Source organism: Bos mutus, chromosome 25 (genome assembly GCF_027580195.1).
Source record: "Bos mutus isolate GX-2022 chromosome 25, NWIPB_WYAK_1.1, whole genome shotgun sequence".
NCBI lineage: Eukaryota > Metazoa > Chordata > Mammalia > Artiodactyla > Bovidae > Bos > Bos mutus.
The window spans coordinates 32,842,166-32,867,693 of NC_091641.1; the positions used below are offsets into that span (position 1 = coordinate 32,842,166).

General features: G+C 38.7%; 1 protein-coding gene across 4 annotated transcripts in view; it reads right to left on the reverse strand.

The window, feature by feature from the left end:
• The window catches only part of ATF7IP2 (activating transcription factor 7 interacting protein 2), a 76,622-nt gene that overhangs the window by 44,882 nt on the left and 6,212 nt on the right, over positions 1 to 25,528 (reverse strand). For 3 of the 4 annotated variants that reach the window (XM_070363175.1, XM_070363174.1, XM_070363176.1), the window contains exons 2-4: positions 7,413 to 8,266; positions 6,294 to 6,418; positions 370 to 504 (exon numbers count right to left, since the gene is read on the reverse strand). In XM_070363175.1, the coding sequence (XP_070219276.1) occupies positions 370 to 504; positions 6,294 to 6,418; positions 7,413 to 8,256 (1,104 nt within the window). In that variant the 5' untranslated portion in view covers positions 8,257 to 8,266. The remainder of the gene's footprint in view (positions 1 to 369; positions 505 to 6,293; positions 6,419 to 7,412; positions 8,267 to 25,528) is intronic. The other variant, XM_070363178.1, reaches the window with a different exon arrangement.

Sequence of the window (25,528 nt, forward strand, 5' to 3'; positions counted from 1 at the left end):
AAGATTAAAAAAGAAAATGAAACTTCTAATTAGTTCACCATAAAATTAATGGTGATAGAAATGCCAATCCACAAGTAACCCTAGAAGAGTAAAACAAAACAAAACAAAAAAAACCCTAAAGAAAGTCTGAAACGGGTTATACAAATGCTAATACAAAATGTTTTTGAACTGACACCAAATGGCTGATGGCTCTACAAGTATTTTTCAAGGACCAAACAGCTGAGGTATAATAAATTCTATATATAGTATTAATATATCAGGTTGTGGCCAGGAATCAGATTTCAGTATACCTTTATTTTTTTTTCCTAACATGTACAACATCATTAAATTCTACTTTTTAAAAGTACTTGAATGAAATTAGAAACTTACAAAGAGTTCATCCGCTATTGCTTCATGTTTATTCTTGCACTGTGTCTTCCCAATGCGTTCAGTCAATTCTCTCAGTTTGTTATCAAATAGTTTGTAACTTATACTATAGATCTCCTGTCGAACCAAATGTCTGACCTAGAATTTAAAAATACAAACCACCACGTTTCAAATTTAAAAGCAATTATTTTCTACTTCTTGAAAACAGCTTTGCTTTTTTCTAGGTTTACTGTAACTAGTAAAATGTACTTTATTTATATATTTGTATTACTGTATCAGTAAGTTTTATAAAAGTTAAAAATCAAATTCAGCAGAACACACCTAACATTTAAATATATGGATAAGTTAGAAATTAAGTTTATCCTCCCAATACTAATTTTAGTTTCCTACAGTTTCAGTTGAATTCCATAATACAAATTAAAGCCTATTTAGTCCCATTTATATATATTTTTAATGACCATAACTGAAACCTAGTACTCTATGAAAAGAGACTGTATTTATTTCAAATGGCTGGTCGATCTGTAGTAGATATAAAGCAAATTATGAAAATCTGAGCCTTGACCCTGTTATTAACAAGCTGTATCACCTTTGGGAAGTCACAACACCTCTGAGCTTCATTTGCCCTGTCCACAAATGGACAGATGTCATACAGTGTTGCAAAAGGGATGCTCGTAGGATTTTCATAAGAACATAAAAAGATAATATGCATAAGAGCTCTATAAAATGGAAAACACTGAATTTAAAAAAAGGACATAAATATGCAAAATAATCTCCATACATAGTTTTATGTTGGGGGTGGGGATGCGGAGTAGGGAGGACTTCTTATTGTTAAAATTGTAAGATACTAGTGACAATTATGTGACTAGTGCTATCTGGCATAATGCATGCTATTCTATCAGATTATAGTAGTTGGCACATGAAACACTAATGAATTTCATTATCTGGCTGGTTTTCAGAAAATAGATTGGCCTATTTTCAGGGAGCATAGTTAATCTCAATGCCCAAGGAAATGAACAGCTCTGCTGAGCCATACGTTCAGAAATATTCACTACAGGTGTTTGCTCAATGTATATGCTCCTTTAAGCAACTCTCACAACAGAGTAGTCTCTTTTAGTACAAAACCTGTCATGACATAATTAAGGTATTTATTAGCAATATTTATATCTTCCCCTAATATCTTGTAACTTGGGGTTCAAAATTAGAACAGTTTCTATGTTAAACTCATTTATATTTATGTCACTTGGATGACTAGTCTTAATCAAAAATTTACTTTTGATTATTCCCAAGGTTTTCCCTTCTCATTCCCAATTGTTCTTGCTCCTCAAAATTTCTGTCTACTCTATTTCTTCTGTAGTGCTTCATTAACATTTCTTCAGTGGTTTTTCAACATTATCAGACATGATTATCACTTGTACTCTTACAATTTTTGAATATCTGATTAAACTAACTGCTTAAAATAAACGAATTATGTAAGTAAATGCTCAAAAACCCATACTATTTTTACTGACAGCCATTACCTATCAACCCATGTAAGGTTTTTATGCATTACTGCATGCTTGCCAGTTCACTGACTAAGGTCAATATGTGAAGCTCATACCCCAATGAAATTTTGGAAAAACATGTCAGTTCTGTTTAGGGAAATACTGTTTTGTTAGAAACAAAAGGAACAGTGTTCATCAAACTTTCCTGGTAAGGAGCATCAATCACATGGAATACTTGTTAAAAATCACAAATTCTTAGGCCCTGACCTGGATTCATTAATTTCCTGGAAAGGGGCCTGGAAAGTTGTATAGGCACCACTACTGATTCTCATCAGGTACGTTTGAGAAAAAAGAAGCTTAAAACAATTATTAGTGAGCTCAGTGTAAAATAAACACAATTTAAACAAGTACTCTTGATGATTCAGATGAAGGCAGACCCTTAAAACTTCGTTATTTTGGACTAACTGCTCATTAAGGCATGATTCCTATGGTGTAGAGAGATATTCGTTCTCACTTAGTGGTGACATTCTTCATACAGAAGGCAGGCACAATAACCTCCACCAAATACCTCATTACTGTCTTCTACCGATGGTAATGTGACTAAAATTATGGAATCAGATGAAGTTCTAGCTACAATTTGCATATGGCAGGCAAAGTGGCCTAAATATTAGAGAGAGACTGGCAATTATGTATCTGACTCAACTTTCTACAATGGTGCATAGGGTGAATAACTTAGACTTCAGAAGAAAACCCCGTCTACTTCAGTAATTTAATTGGAATATACCAGGACAAGATCCTTTTGAAACCTCAAAAGATGAGTCAACAGCTTTTGGACTCTCTCAGTAGGAAAGAACAATGTCAGAATGGGAAGCCCTATTCCACTGGGACTCAAACAAGGAAAAAAGATGTGGTTTAGAGAGTCAACTGTTTAGACAGGAATTAAAATATCAAGTGAGTGAGAGTTAGTTACTGGGAGACAGATAAAAGGAATTAGCTAAAAACCTTTGTCTCTGGACAATGCAAGAAACTTCTGGTGGTAGTGGCTCGGGAGGATAACAAATAAACGGCATTGTCTAAACCTCAATGGGAAAGGACCGTATTCTGCGTCAATGTGGACCAACTATTTTGTGAGGCAGATAACAGCAGTGAATGAAACTCTGATTTTTCCATGCCAGAAAAATTAAAATGTTAAAAGAATAAATTTTGTCTTTATATGTCCACATCAGAACTTATTACTGAATTCAGCTACTAACTCACTGGGAACAACACATCTGCAATCCCCAACCTCTTAAGCTATATCCACGCAAAAGACATGGGTTGGATCCCTGGGTCAGGAAGATCCCCAGAATAGGAAATGGCAACTCATTTCAGTATTCTTGCCTGGGAAATCCCATGGACAGAGGAGCCTGGTGGGCTAAAATCCATGGAGCTACTTACGATTGAAAGACAGAGCATGCATGCACATGTGCACGTACACACGCACACACACATGCACGCATGCTTAACCTAATTCTGCTACCTCATTCTTGCAAACAACAGAATATTTACGTTTTTTTTTAATGTCTCCTTTGCCTTGCAGAAGAAAGTAAGAGGTAGAAAGGGTGAAAGTGTTGCCTCATCTTTTAAGCTGATTCTATTTGAGTCTTTCAAAAGGTTTCCATTTATTATGCAAATGTATATTCATATAATACATAACTATGTAATTGTAATGGCCTGTGTTAGAAACAGTAGTGTTTTTGTTTCTGAAACAGTAGGATAGTTTGGATTGAGACATTTTGATCCATTATTGCTAATGACAGACATTAATCACATAATGACTTTTAGTTGAGGCATTTCAGTGGTAATAAAATAGCAAAACATGACCATACAAGTCCTGATACAGGACCTACTAAATTTGAAGCTCACTGACAGGGATCAAGACCATCCCCATGGAAAAGAAGTGCAGAAAAGCAAAATGGCTGTCTGGGGAGGCCTTACAAATAGCTGTGAAAAGAAGAGAAGCGAAAAGCAAAGGAGAAAAGGAAAGATATAAGCATCTGAATGCAGAGTTTCAAAGAATAGCAAGAAGAGATAAGAAAGCCTTCCTCAGCGATCAATGCAAAGAAATAGAGGAAAACAACAGAATGGGAAAGATGAGAGATCTCTTCAAGAAAATTAGAGATACCAAGGGAACATTTCATGCAAAGATGGGCTCGATAAAGGACAGAAATGGTATGGACCTAACAGAAGCAGAAGATATTAAGAAGAGGTGGCAAGAATACACAGAAGAACTGTACAAAAAAGATCTTCACGACCCAGGTAATCATGATGGTGTGATCACTCACCTAGAGCCAGACATCTTGGAATGTGAAGTCAAGTGGGCCTTAGAAAGCATCACTACGAACAAAGCTAGTGGAAGTGATGGAATTCCAGTGGAGCTATTTCAAATCCTGAAAGATGATGCTGTGAAAGTGCTACACTCAATATGCCAGCAAATTTGGAAAACTCAGCAGTGGCCACAGGACTGGAAAAGGTCAGTTTTCATTCCAATCCCAAAGAAAGGCAATGCCAAAGAATGCTCAAACTACTGCACAATTGCACTCATCTCACATGCTAGTAAAGTAATGCTCAAAATTCTCCAAGCCAGGCTTCAGCAATACGAGAACTGTGAACTTCCTGATGTTCAAGCTGGTTTTAGAAAAGGCAGAGGAACCAGAGATCAAATTGCCAACATCCACTGGATCATGGAAAAAGCAAGAGAGTTCCAGAAAAACATCTATTTCTGCTTTATTGACTATGCCACAATATTGACTATATCCACAATATTATGTGGATCACAATAAACTGTGGAAAATTCTGAAAGAGATGGGAATATCAGACCACCAGACATGCCTCTTGAGAAATTTGTATGCAGGTTAGGAAGCAACAGTTAGAACTGGACATGGAACAAGAGATTGGTTCCAAATAGGAAAATGAGTACGTCAAGGCTGTATATTGTCACCCTGATCATTTAACTTCTATGCAGAGTACATCATGAGAAACGCTGGGCTGGAAGAAGCACAAGCTGGAATCAAGATTGCCGGCGGAAAGATCAATAACCTCAGATATGCAGATGACACCACCCTTATGGCAGAAAGTGAAGAGGAACTCAAAAGCTTATTGATGAAAGTGAAAGAGGAGAGTGAAAAAGTTGGGTTAAAGCTCAAAATTCAGAAAACAAAGATCATGGCATCCGGTCCCATCACTTCATGGGAAATAGATGGGGAAACAGTGGAAACACTGTCAGACTTTATTTTTGGGGGCTCCAAAATCACTACAGACGGTGACTGCAGCCGTGAAATTAAAAGACGCTTACTCCTTGGAAGGAAAGTTATGACCAACCTAGATAGCATATTCAAAAGCAGAGACATTACTTCGCCAACAAAGGTTCATCTAGTCAAGGCTGTTTTTCCTGTGGTCATGTATGGATGAGAGAGTTGGACTGTGAAGAAGGCTGAGTGCCAAGAATTGATGCTTTTGAACTGTGGTGTTGGAGAAGGCCCTTGAGAGTCCCTTGGACTGCAAGGAGATCCAACCAATCCATTCTGAAGGAGATCAGCCCTGGGATTTCTTTGGATAAAGCTGAAACTCCAGTACTTTGGCCACCTCTTGCGAAGGGTTGACTCATTGGAAAAGACTCTGATGCTGGGAGGGATTGGGGGCAGGAGGAGAAGGGGACGACAGAGGACGAGATGGCTGGATGGCATCACTGACTTGATGGACATGAGTCTGGGTGAACTCCAGGAGTTGGTGATGGACAGGGAGGCCTGGCGTGCTGCGATTCATGGGGTTGAAAAGAGTCGGACACGACTGAGCGACTGAACTGAACTGAACTGATACTCAAACTCAGAGTAAATCAGACATGTATAGAAACTGTAATACAATGAGATGAAATAGGCCAAAAAGAAAAGAAAAAGTACATTTAATGATGCCAGAAAAGCAAAATGTCAGATAATGCAACATTATCTGTACAAACTTGGAAATGACAGCAAGTGAACCCAAAGACTTTACAATGAATGTCTGGGCTGCCTGACTCTATTAAGTATCAACTGTGATAACAAACAGCTATAGCTGGAAATCAAAGAATCCCATGACCGGTACAAAAGAGACAGAATGAAACTCAAGGTCATGTGGTATCTGACTTGAAAGATTTGAGCAAAATACTGACTGAAAAGCCTATTCTATATTAATACCACAGCCTCTCCCTTCACATGATTCTGTAGGCTTCTCTGTAAAGGACCATTTTCAAGGATCTAGAGAGGTGATGTAAACAATTATTTTTTCCTAATACCTCCACCTGCTAATTCAGTTTTCAAGTACCAGTCCTTCATCATGAAAGTTATGTGTACTCATCATGTAGATCAATTAACTTTTACTATCTTTTAAAAAATAAGCTTCTGAAGCAAATATTTAAGCCCAATATTTTACCTGTTCCAGCAAAGCTGTTTGCTTTTCCAGAGCTACAGAAATATTTTCATTAATTTGCTCTGAAGTTTTCATACGCTTAACATTTTCTTTGTTTTCTGAAAACATCCTCTTCTTTTGATTATGGCCTTGGGAAGATGAAAAGATCAGAGATAAAAATTTTCCTTCTAATGAAAGAAACAGGGGGATTTTCTAATTTAGGGACCCCTAAGCAAATTTAAAAACTAAAATGTGACCACAGGACCATTTTTCAGAAAATGTAATTGTATAAAAAATTCCAACAAATTAAAAAATCTTAGTACTGGTCTGGGATATACTTTCCTCCCATCTTACTTAATACACATTTAATAATAATAATAACTGAATAAATTATAGCATTAGATCTTCTATTTACAGTTGAGTGGTCTTACATTATTTTTAGTTTTTAGGCAGTCCAACATATTTTTAATAGGTGACCCTATATTACTTCTAAGCAATTTAAAATTCACCTTGTTAAATGATTATTCTGTAGCCTAGACAAGAAAACAAATATATTTTTCCTATGAAATAATTTTTTTCTTATATCTCATTAAACTATAAAACACCCTACTTTTAATAAACTTCTGCTATTTTAATAATTTTATAATCCTAAAACTCCATTGGTTAATTATTTGACATATTTCTTACACTACATACACACAAACCTGTATGTATATGTATGCTTATTATCTATCAGCTTATACTTGGCCTGTGATATATAGGTCAATTCTACAGAAAGAAATGGGTTCATCAACTATTTTAAAAACCCACTCTCTCAAATAGCCTTAATAAAACTCCAAAACAGAAAAGGTGTCAATGAAGCAAACAATCTCTATGAACCACCTTTTAATCCTGTTGTACTTTCAAAGGAAAGTGGTTGTTTCCTTCTTTGCCAGAACTTACTTCCCGTTGGAGACAGAGGATACCATTCCCCATCACTGCTAAGAATGGTTCAGAAACAAGATACTCTGAAATAATTATTGTCATCATTTACTGTTTTCCTGTCTGTAAGGATTCTACTGTATCTATATCTGAGATAATGAAATTCCCCCAAGCAAAGTAACTATTTTAATTTCTCCAAGAGATACATAAGTATTCACTTACTGTTATTACTATCAGTGTCAAGTGAGGACAGCCACTCTGCATCTATATTTTCACAACTTAAAATGCTGGAAAGACAGGTTCTATAGGATTCTTCACTTTTCAAAATGTCATCAGCACAGTTACTTGAAATGACTGAATTCACCAACTTAGGTATTTTATCACCAGGCACAAAAGGGTCATCTGAACTGAAAACTGAAATGTCACTTTGCTTTTTATCATATAACTCAGCACTGGAATTTGCTTCTAAATAGGAAACTATCTTGTCAATTCTCTTATCATCCAAGGTATTTGTTTTTGTAGACTTCGGAATTTGAACTATATCACTCAATACACTGGATAAATGGCAAATGGATTTCAGATTACAATCTTCTTCATGTTCAAAAAAGGATCTTGTTACACTTGCCTGACATTCAAAATGATTTTCAGAAGTATTTTGTGAAGCTTTTGCCTTGTGTATAAAGAATTTCCCAGGAAATTCTGTTTTACTTGGCTTTTCATAAGGGTACACAACTTGTTCTTCTGTGTATTCCAATCTTGCTTCCGAATCAGTAATTTCTAGTGGTTTTATTAAATTCTGAGAAAATTCTTTACTTTTTGGTCCACATACTGAATTTTTGATGGAGTTCAATGAGGAAGCATCATTTTCAGAATGTCTACATTTGCTACTTATGAGATCAGTACTTGACTTCTGATTACCACTTGATATATTATTCTCAATTGCTGCTGTTTTTAGTGCTTCAACATTCCTTGACTTATTCAGGATCTCTACTTGCTTCCGGCAACTTACAGGCATTGTTTTCTTGGCTTTTAAAATCTTCCGTTTACTTCTATCTGGACTTGCCATCTTTCATATCCTGGAATGTAAAATACTATATTTGAATGCATTTCTCTAACAGACAAAAGCTAACATTTATTTACAATATTAAAATAATGTTGAGACTATGTGCCAGATTTAGATAATTATTTTTATTGAAAATTATATCCATTTTCATCTGTGTCACTGATAATTAAACGTTGTTCTATAACTCTAACTATATAAAGTCAAAATTTATACTGCCAGTAAGCCTTTATTTGATACTAAGTCTGATCATTTATCAGGCCACTTTTTGTTATGACACCTCACTACTATAACCATTGAGTTCTAATTTAAATAATCCAAGCAGGCCATACTTAAAACATTTTTTCATAAAAACAGATAAACAATGTTTTGTATGGAATATTCCATTTTCTGTATCACGTGGCACCTTTATTAAAGCTTTCCTAATATTCCAATTTTCAAATTAATGGTATTGCAAGAGCTGATTCCCAACAGTTATCAGTATGAAATGAGCACTAAGATACACAACATGATGCTAGTTCAAATAAGAAAACCAAGTTAGGTTTCAATACATTCTTAATCCTGAATTATTTCTGTTAAATAAAAATCTACTACATAGCAGAGAAAAACAGTATTTATTTGTATTTCTCATTATTCACATTAAGTATTCACATTAAGTCCAATCTAAACCATAGATAGGTAGATGGTTTAGAAGAAAACTGCCAAATTACAAGGCAAATATAAGCAAAACAAACAACTATATAATACATGGTAGACCAGTTACCTAACAAACTATAGCGCACACTAAATTCAAAGACACAGTCTATGAGGTAGAAAGCATTTGTACTTTCAAGGTACAAATAACCCAGTGGGGTGGGGTAAGGTCCATGGGATTGCAGAGACTTGGACACAACTTAGCAACCCATTCAAAGCTACCTGAGTAATTTTTTGATTTATCCTTATCTATTTTCCTACTTGAAGCTTTCATTGACTATATATATTCTTTTCATTCAGTATATCATTTGATCAGGAACAATTCCAGGATTTTTGAGACCTGAAGGCTAAGTGAATCTTACTTAAAAGAAGGGGGAAAAAAAAACCCCATAAATTCAAATTTCAAAAACCTGTCATGCATACTTAAAAATCAGAAAATCCAGAAAAATAGCACACTTTCATTAATTAAGGGCCTGATACAAGATAGAATTCTACTTTCCCTATTTGACTATATATTTGATTGCCTCTTTATGAATACAGTTTTTGTAATATTCACCATAGAAAAAATGGAGAAACCAAGTCTTTCCTAGGGCAAGGTTGATTAATTTTTAATTCTTTTGAGTTTTTGTTGTTGTTTTTTTCTTTTTCAAACTTTACTGAGTATAGTACTACAGAAAAGTGCACATATCATGTGTACACAATTAAAAGAATTTTCACAAACTGAATACACCCCTTTAACTAAAATCTAGATCAAAAAGAGAATGATTCATAGGTTCATCAATTACAACAAATACAACACACTCTGGTAGGGAATGTTCATAATGGTGGAGGTTATACATGTATGGGGCAAGACATCTAGGAGAAATCTATTATTTTCCTCTTAACTGTGCTGTGAGTCTAAAACTGTTCTTTAAAAAGGTTATAGAAATAAAAGAATAAAAAAAATAATTCCAGTCCCCTGGAAGTCCCCTCATACTTCTCCTTCTAGTCACTGGCTCCCCGTCTCCCAGGGATGATCAGTAGCCTGCAATCTAACAGCATAGATGAATTTAAGCCACTTTTTATATTTTATATAAATGAAATTACATAATAAGCACATTTTAGTGTCTGGCTTCAGAGAAGGCAATGGCACCCCACTCCAGTACTCTTGCCTGGAAAATCCCATGGACGGAGGAGCCTGGTGGGCTGCAGTCCATGGGGTTGCGAAGAGTTGGACACAACTGAGCAACTTCACTTTCACTTTTCACTTTCATGCATTGGAGAAGGAAATGGCAACCCACTCCTGTGCCATTCTTCTTGCCTGGAGAATCCCAGGGACGGGGGAGCCTGGTGGGCTGTGGTCTATGGGGTTGCACAGAGTCGGACACGACTGAAGGGACTTAGCAGCAGCAGCAGTGTCTGGCTTCTTTCACTCTTGCTTATATTTGTGAGATTCATGCATGCTCTGTTTAACTGTAGATCATTCTTTCTCATTGCTGTACAGTAGTCTATCATTTGAATATGCCACAGTTTGTCCATCTGTTCTGGGTTGATTAATTTTAAACCAAAAATCAGGATGTATACAACAATCAACTTCATCTAAAAATATAAATTCTTATTGATAATGCTACAGCTTTGTGTCATTTAAAAACAAACAACAAAAAAAAATCTTTTATTTGAAAGGTAGGGTTCTATCAAAAGGAAAAATATGTATAGTGAATTTCTCTACTTGAATCTGTTATTGAATATATTTCTAATAAAAGTTATCTTTTGAGGGGAAATCTATGAGAATTAAATTCCCTAGTTAAAATTTTAAACATCAAATAATTGGAAAAAATTTTCCTTATCTTCTGACTTCATAAATTACAATCTTTAGCTTCTTCATTACTCAGATAATCCAGGTGCCAGGCACCACAGAGCACATTCCCACCACAATAAAGCTGATAGCAGTAACTGAATACACTCAAAAGTGACTGTGAGCCACAAAGGTATCCTATTAAAGACACACTAAGTATATCCCCAATCACAAAATGCCTGAAGCAATTCTTTTGCTGGGTGAAGCAAGGGTAAGATGAAATTAAAATGAGACAACAGTCTTATATGATTACAGTTAAACTATCTTACTTTTGTAAACCTTGCAAACACCAACTAAGGGAACACATTCCTGTGGTCCTTTTCAGGGCCTTTGGAAAAGTCCCAAACTTCTTGCCTGGAAAATCCCATGGACGGAGGAGCCTGGTGGGCTGCAGTCCATGGGGTCGCTAAGAGTCGGACATGATTGAGTGACTTCACTTTCACTTTTCACTTTCATGCATTGGAGAAGGAAATGGCAACCCACTCCAGTGTTCTTGCCTGGAGAATCCCAGGGACAGGGGAACATGGTGGGCTGCCGTCTATGGGGTTGCACAGAGTCGGACATGACTGAAGCAACTTAGCAGCAGCAGCGAAAAGCTGTGAAAAATTTTGAGATAAAAATGCTTCTACATTTGATGCATAAAGACATGTATTGTATAGTTTCCCTGGTGGTCTAGTGGTAAAGAATCCACCTGACAATGCAGGAGACACAGGTTCAATCCCTGGATTGGGAAGTTACCCTGGAGAAGGGAATGGCAACCTACCCTAATATTCTTGCCTGGAAAAATCCCATGAACATAGCAACCTGGTAGGTTAGAGTCCATGAGGTCCCAAAGAGTCTGACATGATTGAGCATGCACACACGCACACCAGGAAGATCCCACATGCTGTGGAGCAAATAAGCCTCTGTGCCAGAACTACTAAGCCAGTGCTCTAGAGCCAGTGAGCCATAACTATTGAGCCCACACCACAGTTACTGAAGCCCACATACCTAGAGCCCATGTTCCACAAGAGAAGTCACCGCAATGAAAAGCCAACGCTTGCTGCAACTAAAGACTACACACGGCAGTGAAGACCCAGCGTGGTAAAAAAGAAACAAATTAAAAAAAAATACATGTAATATATAATGTATAACAACATTCTGAAGATACTGAGTATCTTTGATCCATCCACCATTTAACCAAATACAACTAGCAACTTGCATTTACCTATGTTTTCCATACCGTGCCCCTTCCCTCTTCTCTATCCTGAGGTAATCTGTAACCTGACTGTTGAGTTTATATATCTATTGTCTCTTACGAATTATAGTTTCATTACAAATGTCATGCAAAAACAATGAAGTTTGATTATACTTGTTTTTGAGCAAACTATAGTTTCCTAATACTTGTTTTTTCACTCATATTCTAATTTATGCATGTGATTATATACAGCAATACTTCATACATTTTCATGATATTATAATAAAGCACTAGGTCAGTAAAACAAAATTTGTTTATTCAATTACCTATGAAGGATATTTGAGTCATTTCCATCTTTTTTGTTTTTCTTAATAACACTGTTGCTGTGAACATATTTGCTTCAAGGTGTATATCTGTAAGCATTTCTTGAGTGGGTTTGTTGGGTAGCTATAAGTTACACAAAATTTCAAGTTCTCAAGAAAGCCAACTTACCTTCCCAAGTAGTTGTACCAACTTACATCCCTGCAGGAGATGTGTACAAGTAACCATTATTCACATCCTCTTGAGCCCCTGGTATTGCTAGACCTAATTTTTATCAATCTACTTGGATATAGATGCGTATCTCACTGCCTTAATTTGCATCTCACTAATTACTGGTATTTTTTCATGTTTACTGGTTATACCTGTTTCCCTGTCCTGCAAAATTCCTAGTTATGTTTTGCTCATTTTCTTCTACTGGGTTGTCTTATTTTTAAAGAGAACTCAATAAATTATGAATATACTATATATATGAGAGGAGCTACCCCACATCCGAGGTCAGGGGCAGAAGCTGGGAGGACCCCACGCCCGAAGGGTGGTGGCCAAGAGGAGTTACCCCACGTCTGAGGTCAGGGGCAGTGGCCGAGAGTGCCTGGCTGTGACAGCGCAGGAACGGCCAAGAGGAGCTACCCAAGTCCGAGGTCAGGGGTGGCGGCTGGGCAGAGCTACCTCACGTCCGAGGTTAGGGGCAGCAGCCGAGAGGAGTTACCCTGTGTCCGAGGCCAGGGGTGGCGGCTGAGAGGAGCTACCCAAGTCCGAGTTCAGGGGCTGCGGCCGGGAGGAGCTACCCCACGTCCGAGGTCAGGGGCGGTGGCCAAGAGGAGCTACCCCGCGTCCGAGGTCGGGGCAGCAGCCAGGATGAACTACCCCGTGTCCGAGGTCAGGGGCGGCCGGGAGGAGCTACCCCACACCCCCACACCTGAGGCCAGGGGCGGTGGCCGGGAGGAGCAACCCCACATCCAAGGAGCGGTGGCAGAGCTATCCCACGTTGAAGGTCAGGAAGGCAGCGGTGAGGAGATACCCCTCGTCCAAGGTAAGGAGCGGCGGCTGTGCTTTGCTGGAGCAGCCATGAAGAGATACTCCACGCCCAATGTAAGAGAAACCCGAGTAAGATGGTAGGCGTTTCAAGAGGGCATCAGAAGGCAGACACACTGAAACCATACTCACAGAAAAATAGTCAATCTAATCACACTAGGACCACAGCCATGTCTAACTCAATGAAACTGAGCCATGCCCATGGGGCCACCCAAGACGGGAGGGTCATGGTGGAGAGATCTGACAGAATGTGGTCCACTGGAGAAGGGAATGGCAAACCACTTCAGTATTCCTGCCTTGAGAACCTCATGAACAGTATGAAAAGGCAAAATGATAGGATACTGAAAGAGGAACTCCCCAGGTCAGTAGGTGCCCAATATGCTACTGGAGATCAGTGGAGAAGTAACTCCAGAAAGAATGAAGGGATGGAGCCAAAGCAAAAACAATACCCAGCTGTGGATGTGACTGGTGATAGAAGCAAGGTCCAATGCTGTAAAGAGCAATATTGCATAGGAACCTGGAATGTCAGGTCCATGAATCAAGGCAAATTGGAAGTGGTCAAAAGAGATGGCAAGAGTGAATATCGACATTCTAGGAATCAGCGAACTAAAATGGACTGGAATGGGTGAATTTAACTCAGATGACCATTATATCTCACACACTAGTAATGCAATGCTCAAAATTCTCCAAGTCAGGCTTCAGCAATATGTGAACCATGAACTTCCTGATGTTCAAGCTGGTTTTAGAAAAGGCAGAGGAACCACAAATCAAATTGCCAACATCTGCTGGATCATCGAAAAAGCAAGAGAGTTCCAGAAAAACATCTATTTCTGCTTTATTGACTATGCCAAAGCCTTTGACTGTGTGGATCACAATCAACTGTGGAAAATTCTGAAAGAGATGGGAGTACCAGACCATCTGACCTGTCTCTTGAGAAATTTGTATGCAGGTCAGGAAGCAACAGTTAGAACTGGACATGGAACAACAGACTGGTTCCAAATAGGAAAAGGAGTACGTCAAACTGTATATTGTCACCCTGTTTATTTAACTTCTATGCAGAGTACATCATGAGAAACGCTGGGCTGGAAGAAGCACAAGCTGGAATCAAGATTGCTGGGAGAAAGATCAATAACCTCAGATATGCAGATGACACCACGCTTATGGCAGAAAGTGAAGAGGAACTAAAAAGCGTCTTGATGAAAGTGAAAGAGGAGAGTGAAAAAGTTGGCTTAAAGCTCAACATTCAGAAAATGAAGATCATAGCATCCGGTCCCATCACTTCATGGGAAACAGATGGGGAAACAGTGTCAGACTTTATTTTGGGGGGCTCCAAAATCACTGCAGATGGTGACTGCAGCCATGAAATTAAAAGACGCTTACTCCTTGGAAGGAAAGTTATGACCAACCTAGATAGCATATTCAAAAGCAGACACATTACTTTGCCAATAAAGGTCCGTCTAGTCAAGGTTATGGTTTTTCCTGTGGTCATGTATGGATGTGAGAGTTGGACTGTGAAGAAAGCTGAGGGCCAAAGAATTGATGCTTCTGAACTGTGGTGTTGGAGAAGGCCCTTGAGAGTCCCTTGGACTGCAAGGAGATCCAACCAGTCCATTCTGAAGGAGATCAGCCCTGGGATTTCTTTGGAAGGAATAATGCTAAAGCTGAAACTCCAGTACTTTGGCCATCTCATGCGAAGAGTTGACTCATTGGAAAAGACTCTGATGCTGGGAGGGATTGGGGACAGGAGGAGAAGGGGATGACCGAGGACGAGATGGCTGGATGGCATCACTGACTCGATGGGTGTTGAGTCTGAGTGAACTCTAGGAGTTGGTGATGAACAGGGAGGCCTGACGTGCTGCGATTCATGGGGTTGCAAAGAGTCGGACACAACTGAGCCACTGAACTGAACTGAACTGAACTGAACTGAGTTATGGGTATATTCTCTCATTCTGTGGTTTGTCTTTACTCCTAATTTTAACAGAGAAAAGATTTATTGACTACTTCCTTTCATGCTAAAATGTAATCTCTCTTCTTTGAGAACTTCTTCCCTACCCCATGTATATGTGTGAAATAGGGAGGCCTATTGGTGGTAGAGAAGCTTTCTGATTTAATTTATTGGAGAACATGGAGCTACACTATGGGCTGCACAATGATAAAAATATAAGAGGAATGCAGAACTCAAAATGAACATATAATTGGTATGATTTTTCACAGTGAATTACTTATAAAGTTTACCAAAAAAATACTTCATCATAACAGTCTGAAATGTGTAGTTGATAAAACTTTAGATACGTAGGAAAACCTCTGAATCAAAATGCTTAAGGGTACAAACAAAACTTTTAAAAGGCTCAGAAAAGTACAGCTGACACTTGGACAACATGTGTTTGAAACAAGTGGGTTCACTTATACTCAGATTTTTTTCACTGAATATATACTACTGTACTACTGGATTTATCCACAGTTGGTTGAGTCTGAGGATATGGAGTGCCAACTATAAAGTTATATGGTGATTTCTGACTGTGTGGAGAGTCAGTACCTCTAAACCCAAAGTTGTCAAGGCTCATCTGTACTGGTAACTGCCCACAACGTGAAGAAATGGCTTACATATTGTAGAGAGATTGAGAGAATGAAATTTGTTACTGGGAGCATAAAAAGCAATGCGTGAATGCATGTGTGCTAAGTTGCTTTAGTTGTGTTCAACTCTGTGTGGCACTATGGACTGCAACTGCCAGGTTCCTTTATCCATGGTATTCTCCAGGCAAGAATACTATGTTGCCATCCCTTCTCCAGGGGATCTTTCTAACCCAGGGATCGAATCTGCATCTCTGATGTCTCCTGCATAGGCAGGCAGGTTCTTTACCACTAGTGCCACCTGGGAAGCCCATAACTCAGTCTAATTGGGCAATACTGACATCACCATGCTGACTTTTCAACCACCTTGAATCCTTTGCTGAAAATAAGCCTGGAATGGGTTGCTGTGCCCCCCTCCAGGGGATCTTCCCAACCCAAGGATTGAACGCAGGTCTCTTAAGTCTCCTGCATTGGCAAGTGCGTTCTTTACCAGTAGTGCCACCTGGACAATTGAGTCTGGCAGGCTACAGTCCATAGGGTCAAAAAGAGTCAGACATGACTGAAGCAACTTAGTACGCATGCTTAGTGTATGACAGACTACAAGAACAGTGTACATACCTTAATTTTAAAATACTTTACTCCCCAAAATGCCAAAACAATTCCAATAGGAATATCAAAGGTCAATGATCATAGATCACCATAACAAATAAAATGATGAAAAGGCTTGAAATATAATAATAACCAAAATATGACAGACACCATTGGACAAAGGCTGTTAGATAAATGGTGCTCACAGAGTTGCTCAAGCAAGGATGCCACAACCCTTCAGTTTGTAGAAAACACAGTATCTGTGAAGCAATGATTAAGTGCAATAAAGCAAGGTATGCCTATAACTTTGAAAATATTCTGTTAATTTTAAACTTTAAAAACATAACCTAATTGCCCCTTTTATTCTATTTTATCTGACGATGTAATTCAGCTGAATATATTGCTTTCCATACCACCAAATTGTTTTAGATGTTCCTTACAAAATTTATTGAGAATATTTTAAACAAATGAATCTTTTAATAGGAGAATTTAATCCAATTTGTATTTATCATATTAATTAATCACACATTAATACTTTACATTTGGTTTTATGCCCTTAGATTTTTATAACTTGCTGCTGTTATGTTTTACATTTTCTGTTATCTCCATGTCATTTTAGTGTGAAAACATCCTATTTTTTAAGGTCTACATTTGCTTTCCATAGGTTTATACATGCTTAATAAAGATATGAGCCATGCTGTGCAGGGCCACCCAAGATGGACAGGTCATGGTGGAGAGTTGTGACAAAACGCAGTCCACTGGAGAAGGCAATGGCAAACCACTTCAGTATTCTTGTCTTGAGAACACCATGAACAGTATGAAAACACAAAAAGATATGACATGGGAAGATAAGCCCCCCAAGTCAATAGGTATCCAATATGCTACTAGGGGACAGCAGAGAAATAGCTCCAGAAAGAATGAAGACAATGGGCCAAAGGAGAAAATGCTCAGTTGTGGATAGGTCTGGGTGGTGAAAGTAAAGTTCGATGCTGCAAAGAACAATACTGAATAGGAACCTAGAATGTTAGGTCCATCAGTTCAGTTCAGTTCAGTCGCTCAGTCGTGTCCGACTCTTTGTGACCCCATGAATCGCAGCATGCCAGGCCTCCCTGTCCATCACCAACTCCTGGAGTTCACTCAGACTCACGCCCATCGAGACAGTGATGCCATCCAGCCATCTCATCCTCTGTCGTCCCCTTCTCCTCCTGCCCCCAATCCCTCCCAGCATCAGAGTCTTTTCCAATGAGTCAACTCTTCACATGAGGTGGCCAAAGTACTGGAGTTTCAGCTTTAGCATCATTCCTTCCAAAGAAATCCCAGGGCTGATCTCCTTCAGAATGGACTGGTTGGATCTCCTTGCAGTCCAAGGGACTCTCGAGTCTTCTCCAACACCACAGTTCAAAAGCATCAATTCTTTGGCACTCAGATTTCTTCACAGTCCAACTCTCACATCCATACATGACCACTGGAAAAACCATAGCCTTGACTAGACGGACCTTTGTTGGCAAAGTAATGTGTCTGCTTTTGAATATGCTATCTAGGTTGGTCATAACTTTCCTTCCAAGGAGTAAGAGTCTTTTAATTTCATGGCTGCAGTCACCATCTGCAGTGATTTTGGAGCCCAGAAAAATAAAGTCTGACACTGTTTCCACTGTCTCCCCATTTATCTCCCATGCAGTGATGGGACCAGATGCCATGATCTTCGTTTTCTGTATGTTGAGCTTTAAGCCAATTTTTTCACTCTCCACTTTCACTTTCAGCAAGAGGCTTTTTAGTTCCTCTTCACTTTCTGCCATAAGGGTGGTGTCATCTACATGTCTGAGGTTATTGATATTTCTCCCGGCAATCTTGATTCCAGCTTGTGCTTCTTCCAGCCCAGTGTTTCTCATGATGTACTCTGCATAGAAGTTAAATAAGCAGGGTGACAATATACAGCCTTGATGTACTCTTTTTCCTATTTGGAACCAGTCTGTTGTTCCATGTCCAGTTCTAACTATTGCTTCCTGACCTGCATATAGGTTTCTCAAGAGGCAGGTCAGGTGGTCTGGTATTCCCATTTCTTTCAGAATTTTCCACAGTTTATTGTGATCCACACAGTCAAAGGCTTTGGCATAGTCAATAAAGCAGAAATAGATGTTTTTCTGGAACTCTCTTGCTTTTTCCATGATCCAGTGGATGTTGGCAATTTGATCTCTGGTTCTTCTGCCTTTTCTAAAACCAGCTTGAACATCTGGAAGTTCACGGTTCACGTATTGCTAAAGCCTGGCTTGGAGAATTTTGAGCATTACTTTACTAGCATGTGAGATGAGTGCAATTGTGCGGTAGTTTGAGCATTCTTTGACATTGCCTTTCTTTGGGATTGGAATGAAAACTGACCTTTTCCAGTCCTGTGGCCACTGCTGAGTTTTCCAAATTTGCTGGCATATTGAGTGCAGCTCTTTCACAGCATCATCTTTCAGGATCTGAAATAGCTCCACCGGAATTCTATCACCTCCACTAGCTTTGTTTGTAGTGATGCTTTCTAAGGCCCACTTGACTTCACATTCCAGGATGTCTGGCTCTAGGTGAGTGATCATACCATTGTGATTATCTTGAATCAAGGTAAATTAAATGGGGTCAAGCAGGAAATGGCAAGAGTGAATATCAACATCTTAGGAATTAGTTAACTAAAATGGACAGGAATGGGCAAATTCAATTCAGATGACTTACATCTACTACTGTGGTAGATGATAGATACTGCAAGAATCCCTTAGAAAAAAATGGAGTAGCCCTCGTAGTTAACCAAAGACTTCAAAATGCAGTTCTTGGGTGCAATCTCAAAAACAACAGAATGGTCTCACTATGTTTCCAAGGCAAATGATTCAATGTAACAGTAATCCAAGTCTATGCTCCAACCACTAATGCCAAAGAAACGGAAGTCAAACAGTTCTATGAATACCTACAAGACCTAGAAGTAACACCAAAAATAGATGTCTTTTTTATAAGGGACTGGAATGCAAAAGCAGGAAGTCAAGAGATACCTGAAGTAACAGGCAAGTTTGGCCTTGGAGTACAAAAGGAAGCAGGGCAAAGGCTAACAGAGTTTTGCCAAGAGAACACAATGGTCAGAGCAAACCCCCTCTTCCACCAACACAAGACAGCACTCTTCACATGGACATCACCAGATGGTCAATATTGACATCACACTGATTATATTTTTTGTAGCTGAAGATGGAGAAGCTCCTTACAATCAGCAGAAAAGACCTGGAGCTGCTTGTGGCTCAAATCATGAACTCCTTATTGCAAAATTCAGGCTTAAATTGAAGAAAGTAGGGAAAACCACTAAGATGATTCAGGTATGACATAAATCAAATCCCTTACGCTTATGCAGCAGAGATGACGAATAAATTAAAGGAATTCAATCTGGTAGAGTGCCTGAAGAACTATGGATAGTGGTTCACAACACTGTACAGGAGACAGGGATCAAAAACATCCCCCCAAAAAAAGAAATTTAAGAAGGCAAAACGGTTGTCTCAGGAGACCTTACAAATAGCTGAGAAAACAAGAGAAGCAAAAGGCAAAGGAGAAAGGGAAAGATATACTCAAATGAATGCAGAGTGCCAGAGAATAGCAAGGAGAGATAAGAAAGCCTTCCTAAGTTATCAACACAAAGAAACAGAGTAAAATAATAGAATGGGAAAGAACAGAGATTTCTTCAAGAAAATTGGAGATAACAAGGGAACATTTCACGCAAAAATGGACACAGTAAAGGACAGAAAGGGCAAGGGACTAACAGAAACAGAACATATTAATAAGTGGCAAGAATACACAGAACTATTAAAAAAAGGTCTTAATGACTGTTGGGAGGCACAGTGCAAAACAGCCTTGAAGGAGAAGATCCTTGGGAAAATGGTGAGGGGCCAGAAGTACCCAGGCATTGTGTACTGATAGTTGAAAAACATTTCCTGCCTTTGGCTATGCTCGGCGCCAAGATTTAATGATTATACACTAAAGACGTTGCTTGAGAAAAATGGGTCATGGGATAAACACATGGGTCATTAAGAACGCGCTGGTCCTTGAAATATCTTTTACTGATTATATCTTAACTTTGTACGTGGTCTGCTCGCCGTATGCTCTGAGCTCTTTGTTCCTTGCTCCTATAAAAAGGCTTGACTGCAGAAATAAAATTGTCAGTCCCTGCAGAGACTGTCCGAGTGTTGTTCTTTCAGGCTTGCCGTTTCCAAGTCCCGGGAACAGAATTCCCACAATGACCCAGATAACCATGTGATGGGCTCATTCATCCAGAACCAGGCATCCTGGAGTATGAAGTCAAGTGGGCCTTAGGAAGCATCACTACAAAAAAAGCTAGTGGAAGTGATGAATTCCTGCTGAGCTATTTCTAACCCTAAAAGACGAAGCTGTTGCAGTGCTGCACTCAATATGCCAGCAAATTTGGAAAACTTAGCAATGGCCACAGGGCTGGAAAAGGTCAGTTTTCATTCCAATCCTAAAGAAAGGCAATGCCAAAGAATATTCAAACTACCATACAATTTTGCTCATTTCACAGGATATTAAGATACTTAAGCTCAAAATCCTTCAAGTTAGACTTCAACAGTACATGAACTGAGAACTCCTACATGTTCAAGCTGGGTTTAGAAAAGGCAGAGGAACCAGAGATTGAATTGCCAACATCTGTTGGATCATAGAAAAAGAGAATTCCAGAAAAATATCTAATTCTGCTTCACTGACTACTCTAAAGCTTTTGACTCCATGGATCAAAACCTGTGGAAAACTTTTTGAGAGATGGCAATACCAGACCACCTTACTTGCCTCTTGAGAAACCTGTATGCAAGTCAAAAAGCAATAGTTAGAACCAGATATGGAACAACAGACTAGCTCAAAATTGGCAAAAGAGAACAAAAATGCTGTATATTGTCATCCTGTTTATTTAAGTTATATGCAGAGTATATCATGCAAAATGCAGGGCTAGATGAATCACAAGCTGAAATCAAGATTGCCAGGAGAAACATCAACAACCTCAGATATGCAGATATCATCCTAATGGCAGAAAGCGAACAGGAACTAAAAAGGCTCTTGATGAAGATGAAAAGAGGAGAATGAAGAAGCTGTTTAAAACTCAACATTCAAAAAACTAAGATCATGGCATCCGGTCCCATCACTTCACGGCAAATAGATACAGGAGAAAGTGACAGATTTTTCCTGGGCTCCAAAATCACTGCTGACAGTGACTTCAGTCACAAAATTAAAAGATGCTTATTCCTTGGAAGAAAAGTTATGACAAACCTAGACAGCGTACTAAAAAGTAGAGACATCACTTTGCCAACAAAGATCCATATGGTCAAAGCTATGGTTTCTGCAGTAGTCATGTACAGATGTGAGAGCTGAACCATGACAATAAAGAAGGCTGAGCACTGAAGAAAAACATGCTTTCCTGGTATAAATCTCACATGGTCATGACACTGATGGATTCAAATTGCTAGCATTTTGTTGACAATCTTTGCACCATATTGCTCTGTAGTTTTCTTGTAATCTCTTTTTGTTATCAGGATAATACTGGCCTGCGTTCCTCTTTTATTTGTTGGAAAAATTTGTAAAAAATTGGTATCTTTAAACGTTTGTTAGAATTCAACAGTAAAACCATTTGATAATGGCTTTTTGTGTTTTAATTCAATCTCTTTTCAGATTTTCTATTTCTTCTTGCATCAGTTTTGTTCATTTGAGTCTTCCTAAGAATTTGTCCAATTTATTAATTAATTGGTATATAAGTGCATCATTCTATAGTAGTCTCTTACAATCTTTTTAACTTCTATAAGATCAGTAGTAATACACCCTTTCATTCCATATTTTAGTAATTTGAATCTTTTTCATGGTCACTCTAGGTAAAGGTTTGTCAATTTGGTTTATCTTTTTGAAAACAACTTTTGGATTTCCTTAATTTTACTTTTTTCTTCCTTGATTTTATTAATAATTTCCACTCTAATTTTTTTTTTAATTTTATTTTTAAACTTTACAATATTGTATTAGTTTTGCCAAATACCGAAATGAATCCGCCACAGGTATACCCGCGTTCCCCATCCTGAACCCTCCTCCCTCCTCCCTCCCCTCCCCTCCCTCTGGGTCGTCCCAGTGCACCAGCCCCAAGCATCCAGTACCGTGCATCGAACCTGGACTGGCGACTCGTTTCATACATGATATTATACATGTTTCAATGCTATTCTCCCAAATCTCCCCACCCTCTCCCTCTCCCACAGAGTCCATAAGACTGCTCTATACATCGGTGTCTCTTTTGCAGTCTCGTACACAGGGTTATTGTTAACCATCTTTCTAAATTCATTCTATTTAGGTTTAGTTTCTTCTTTTTGTATTAAAGTTAAAAGTTAGTTTGTTGAAGTCTTAAAAAAAATGTGGGCATTTATCACTACAAATTTCCTGAGAAACTATTTGCATCTGAAATGTTTTGTTGTCTTCTCTTTAATGTCAAAGTATTTTCTAACTTCTCTCATGATTTTTTCTTTGACCTACTAGTTATTAATATTTAGGAAACCGTTGCTTAATTTCCTCATAGCTGTGAATTTCTCAAATTTATTCTGCTTCTTCAATTCTAATTTCATTCCACTGTGATCAGAGAACATACTTTGTTGTGATTTCAGTCCTTTAAAATGTGCTGAAGTTGTTTTACAGCTTAACTTAATATCTACATTGGAAATTTTTCTATGTACATTTGAGAAGAATATATTCTGCTTTCATTTGGCTGAATGTTCAAAAGATGCTTCTTCAGGCTAGTTGGTCCACAGAATTACTCAAGTCTTTTCTAACTGATCTGTTACTTATAAAGTGTTTTAGTCTCTAACCATTATTGTTGAATTTTCTATTTCTCCATTCTTGTCAGTATTCACTCCACCTATTTTAGTGTTGTTCTTAGTTGCATATTTTTCTCATTGTTTTAACTACCTATGAGACAGCAACTTTTATTATAAAATGTCCCTTTCTACATCTAATCTTGAAAGACTATTTTGTTTTAAACTAGTATACCTAGATTCCTTATGATTGCTATTCACATGGCTTTTAAAAATCCTTTTACTTTCAACATAATTGTATCTTTCAATCTAAGTGTGTCTCCTATAGATAGCATATACTTGGATGTTATGTTTCATTCAGTCTGACAATCTGGTATTTGAATTGTCTAATCCATTCACACCTGATATTGATATAATTGGATTTATGGCTGCCATTTTACTTTTTGTTTTATATGTCTCACATCTGTTGTTCCTCTATTCCTTTACTGCCATATTCATTTTTTAATGCTTTGTATGTGGCATCATTTTAAATTTCATTTTTTTCTGCCTCATATCGCAGAGAAATATAATTGCCATCTCTAATTCATTAAACTCACTTCAGTTCAGTTCAGTCACTCAGACACGTCCTACTCTTTGTGACCCCATGAATTGCAGCACGCCAGGCCTCCCTGTCCATCACTAACTCCCGGAGTTCACCCAAACTCACGTCCATTGAGTCAGTGATGCCATCCAGCCATCTCATCCTCTGTCGTCCCCTTCTCCTCCTGCCCCCAATCCCTCCCAGCATCAGAGTCTTTTCCAATGAGTCAACTCTTCACATGAGGTGGCCAAAGTACTGGAGTTTCAGCTTCAGCATCATTCCTTCCAAAGAAATCCCAGGGCTGATCTCCTTCAGAATGGACTGGTTGGATCTCCTTGCAGTCCAAGGGACTCTCAAGAGTCTTCTCCAACACCACAGTTCAAAAGCATCAATTCTTCGGCACTCAGCTTTCTTCACAGTCCAACTCTCACATCCATACATGACCACAGGAAAAACCACAGCCTTGACTAGACAGACCTTTGTTGGCAAAGTAATGTCTCTGCTTTTGAATATGCTATCTAGGTTGGTCATAACTTCCCAAGGAGTAAGCGTCTTTTAATTTCATGGCTGCAATCACCATCTGCAGTGATTCTGGAGCCCAAAAAATAAAGTTGGACACTGTTTCCACTGTTTCTCCATCTATTTCCCATAAAGTGATGGGACCAGATGTCATGATCTTCGTTTTCTGAATGTTGAGCTTTAAGCCAACTTTTTCACTCTCCACTTTCACTTTCATCAAGAGGCTTTTTAGTCCCTCTTCACTTTCTGCCATGAGGGTGGTGTCATCTGCGTATCTGAGGTTGTTATTTCTCCCGGCAATCTTGATTCCAGCTTGTGCTTCTTCCAGCCCAGTGTTTCTCATGATGTACTCTGCATAGAAGTTAAATAAGCAGGGTGACAATATACAGCCTTGACATACTCCTTTTCCTATTTGGAACCAGTTTGTTGTTCCATGTCCAGTTCTAACTGTTGCTTCCTGACCTGCTCATAGGTTTCTCAAGAGGCAGGTCAGGTGGTCTGGTATTCCCATCTCTTTCAGAATTTTCCACAGTTTATTGTGATGCACACAGTCAAAGGCTTTGGCATAGTCAATAAAGCAGAAATAGATGTTTTTTTCTGGAACTCTCTTGCTTTTTCGATGATCCAGTGGATGCTGGCAATTTGATCTCTGGTTCCTCTGCCTTTCCTAAAACCAGCTTGAACATCTGACGTTCATGGTTCACGTATTGCTGAAGCCTGGCTTGGAGAATTTTGAGCATTACTTTACTAGCATGTGAGATGAGTGCAATTGTGCGGTAGCTTGAGCATTCTTCGGCACTGCCTTTCTTTGGGATTGGAATGAAAACTGACCTTTCCCAGTCCTGTGGCCACTGCTGAGTTTTCCAAATGTGCTGGCATATTGAGTGCAGAACTTTCACAGCATCATCTTTCAGGATTTGAAATAGCTCCACTGGAATTCCATCACCTCCACTAGCGTTGTTCGTAGTGATGCTTTCTAAGGCCCATTTGACTTCACATTCCAGGATGTCTGGCTCTAGGTGAGTGATCACACCATTGTGATTATCTGGGTCGTGAAGATCTTTTTTGTAGTTCTTCTGTGTATTCTTGCCATCTCTTCTTAATATCTTCTGCTTCTTTTAGGTCCATACCATTTCTGTCCTTTATCGAGCCCATCTTTGCATGAA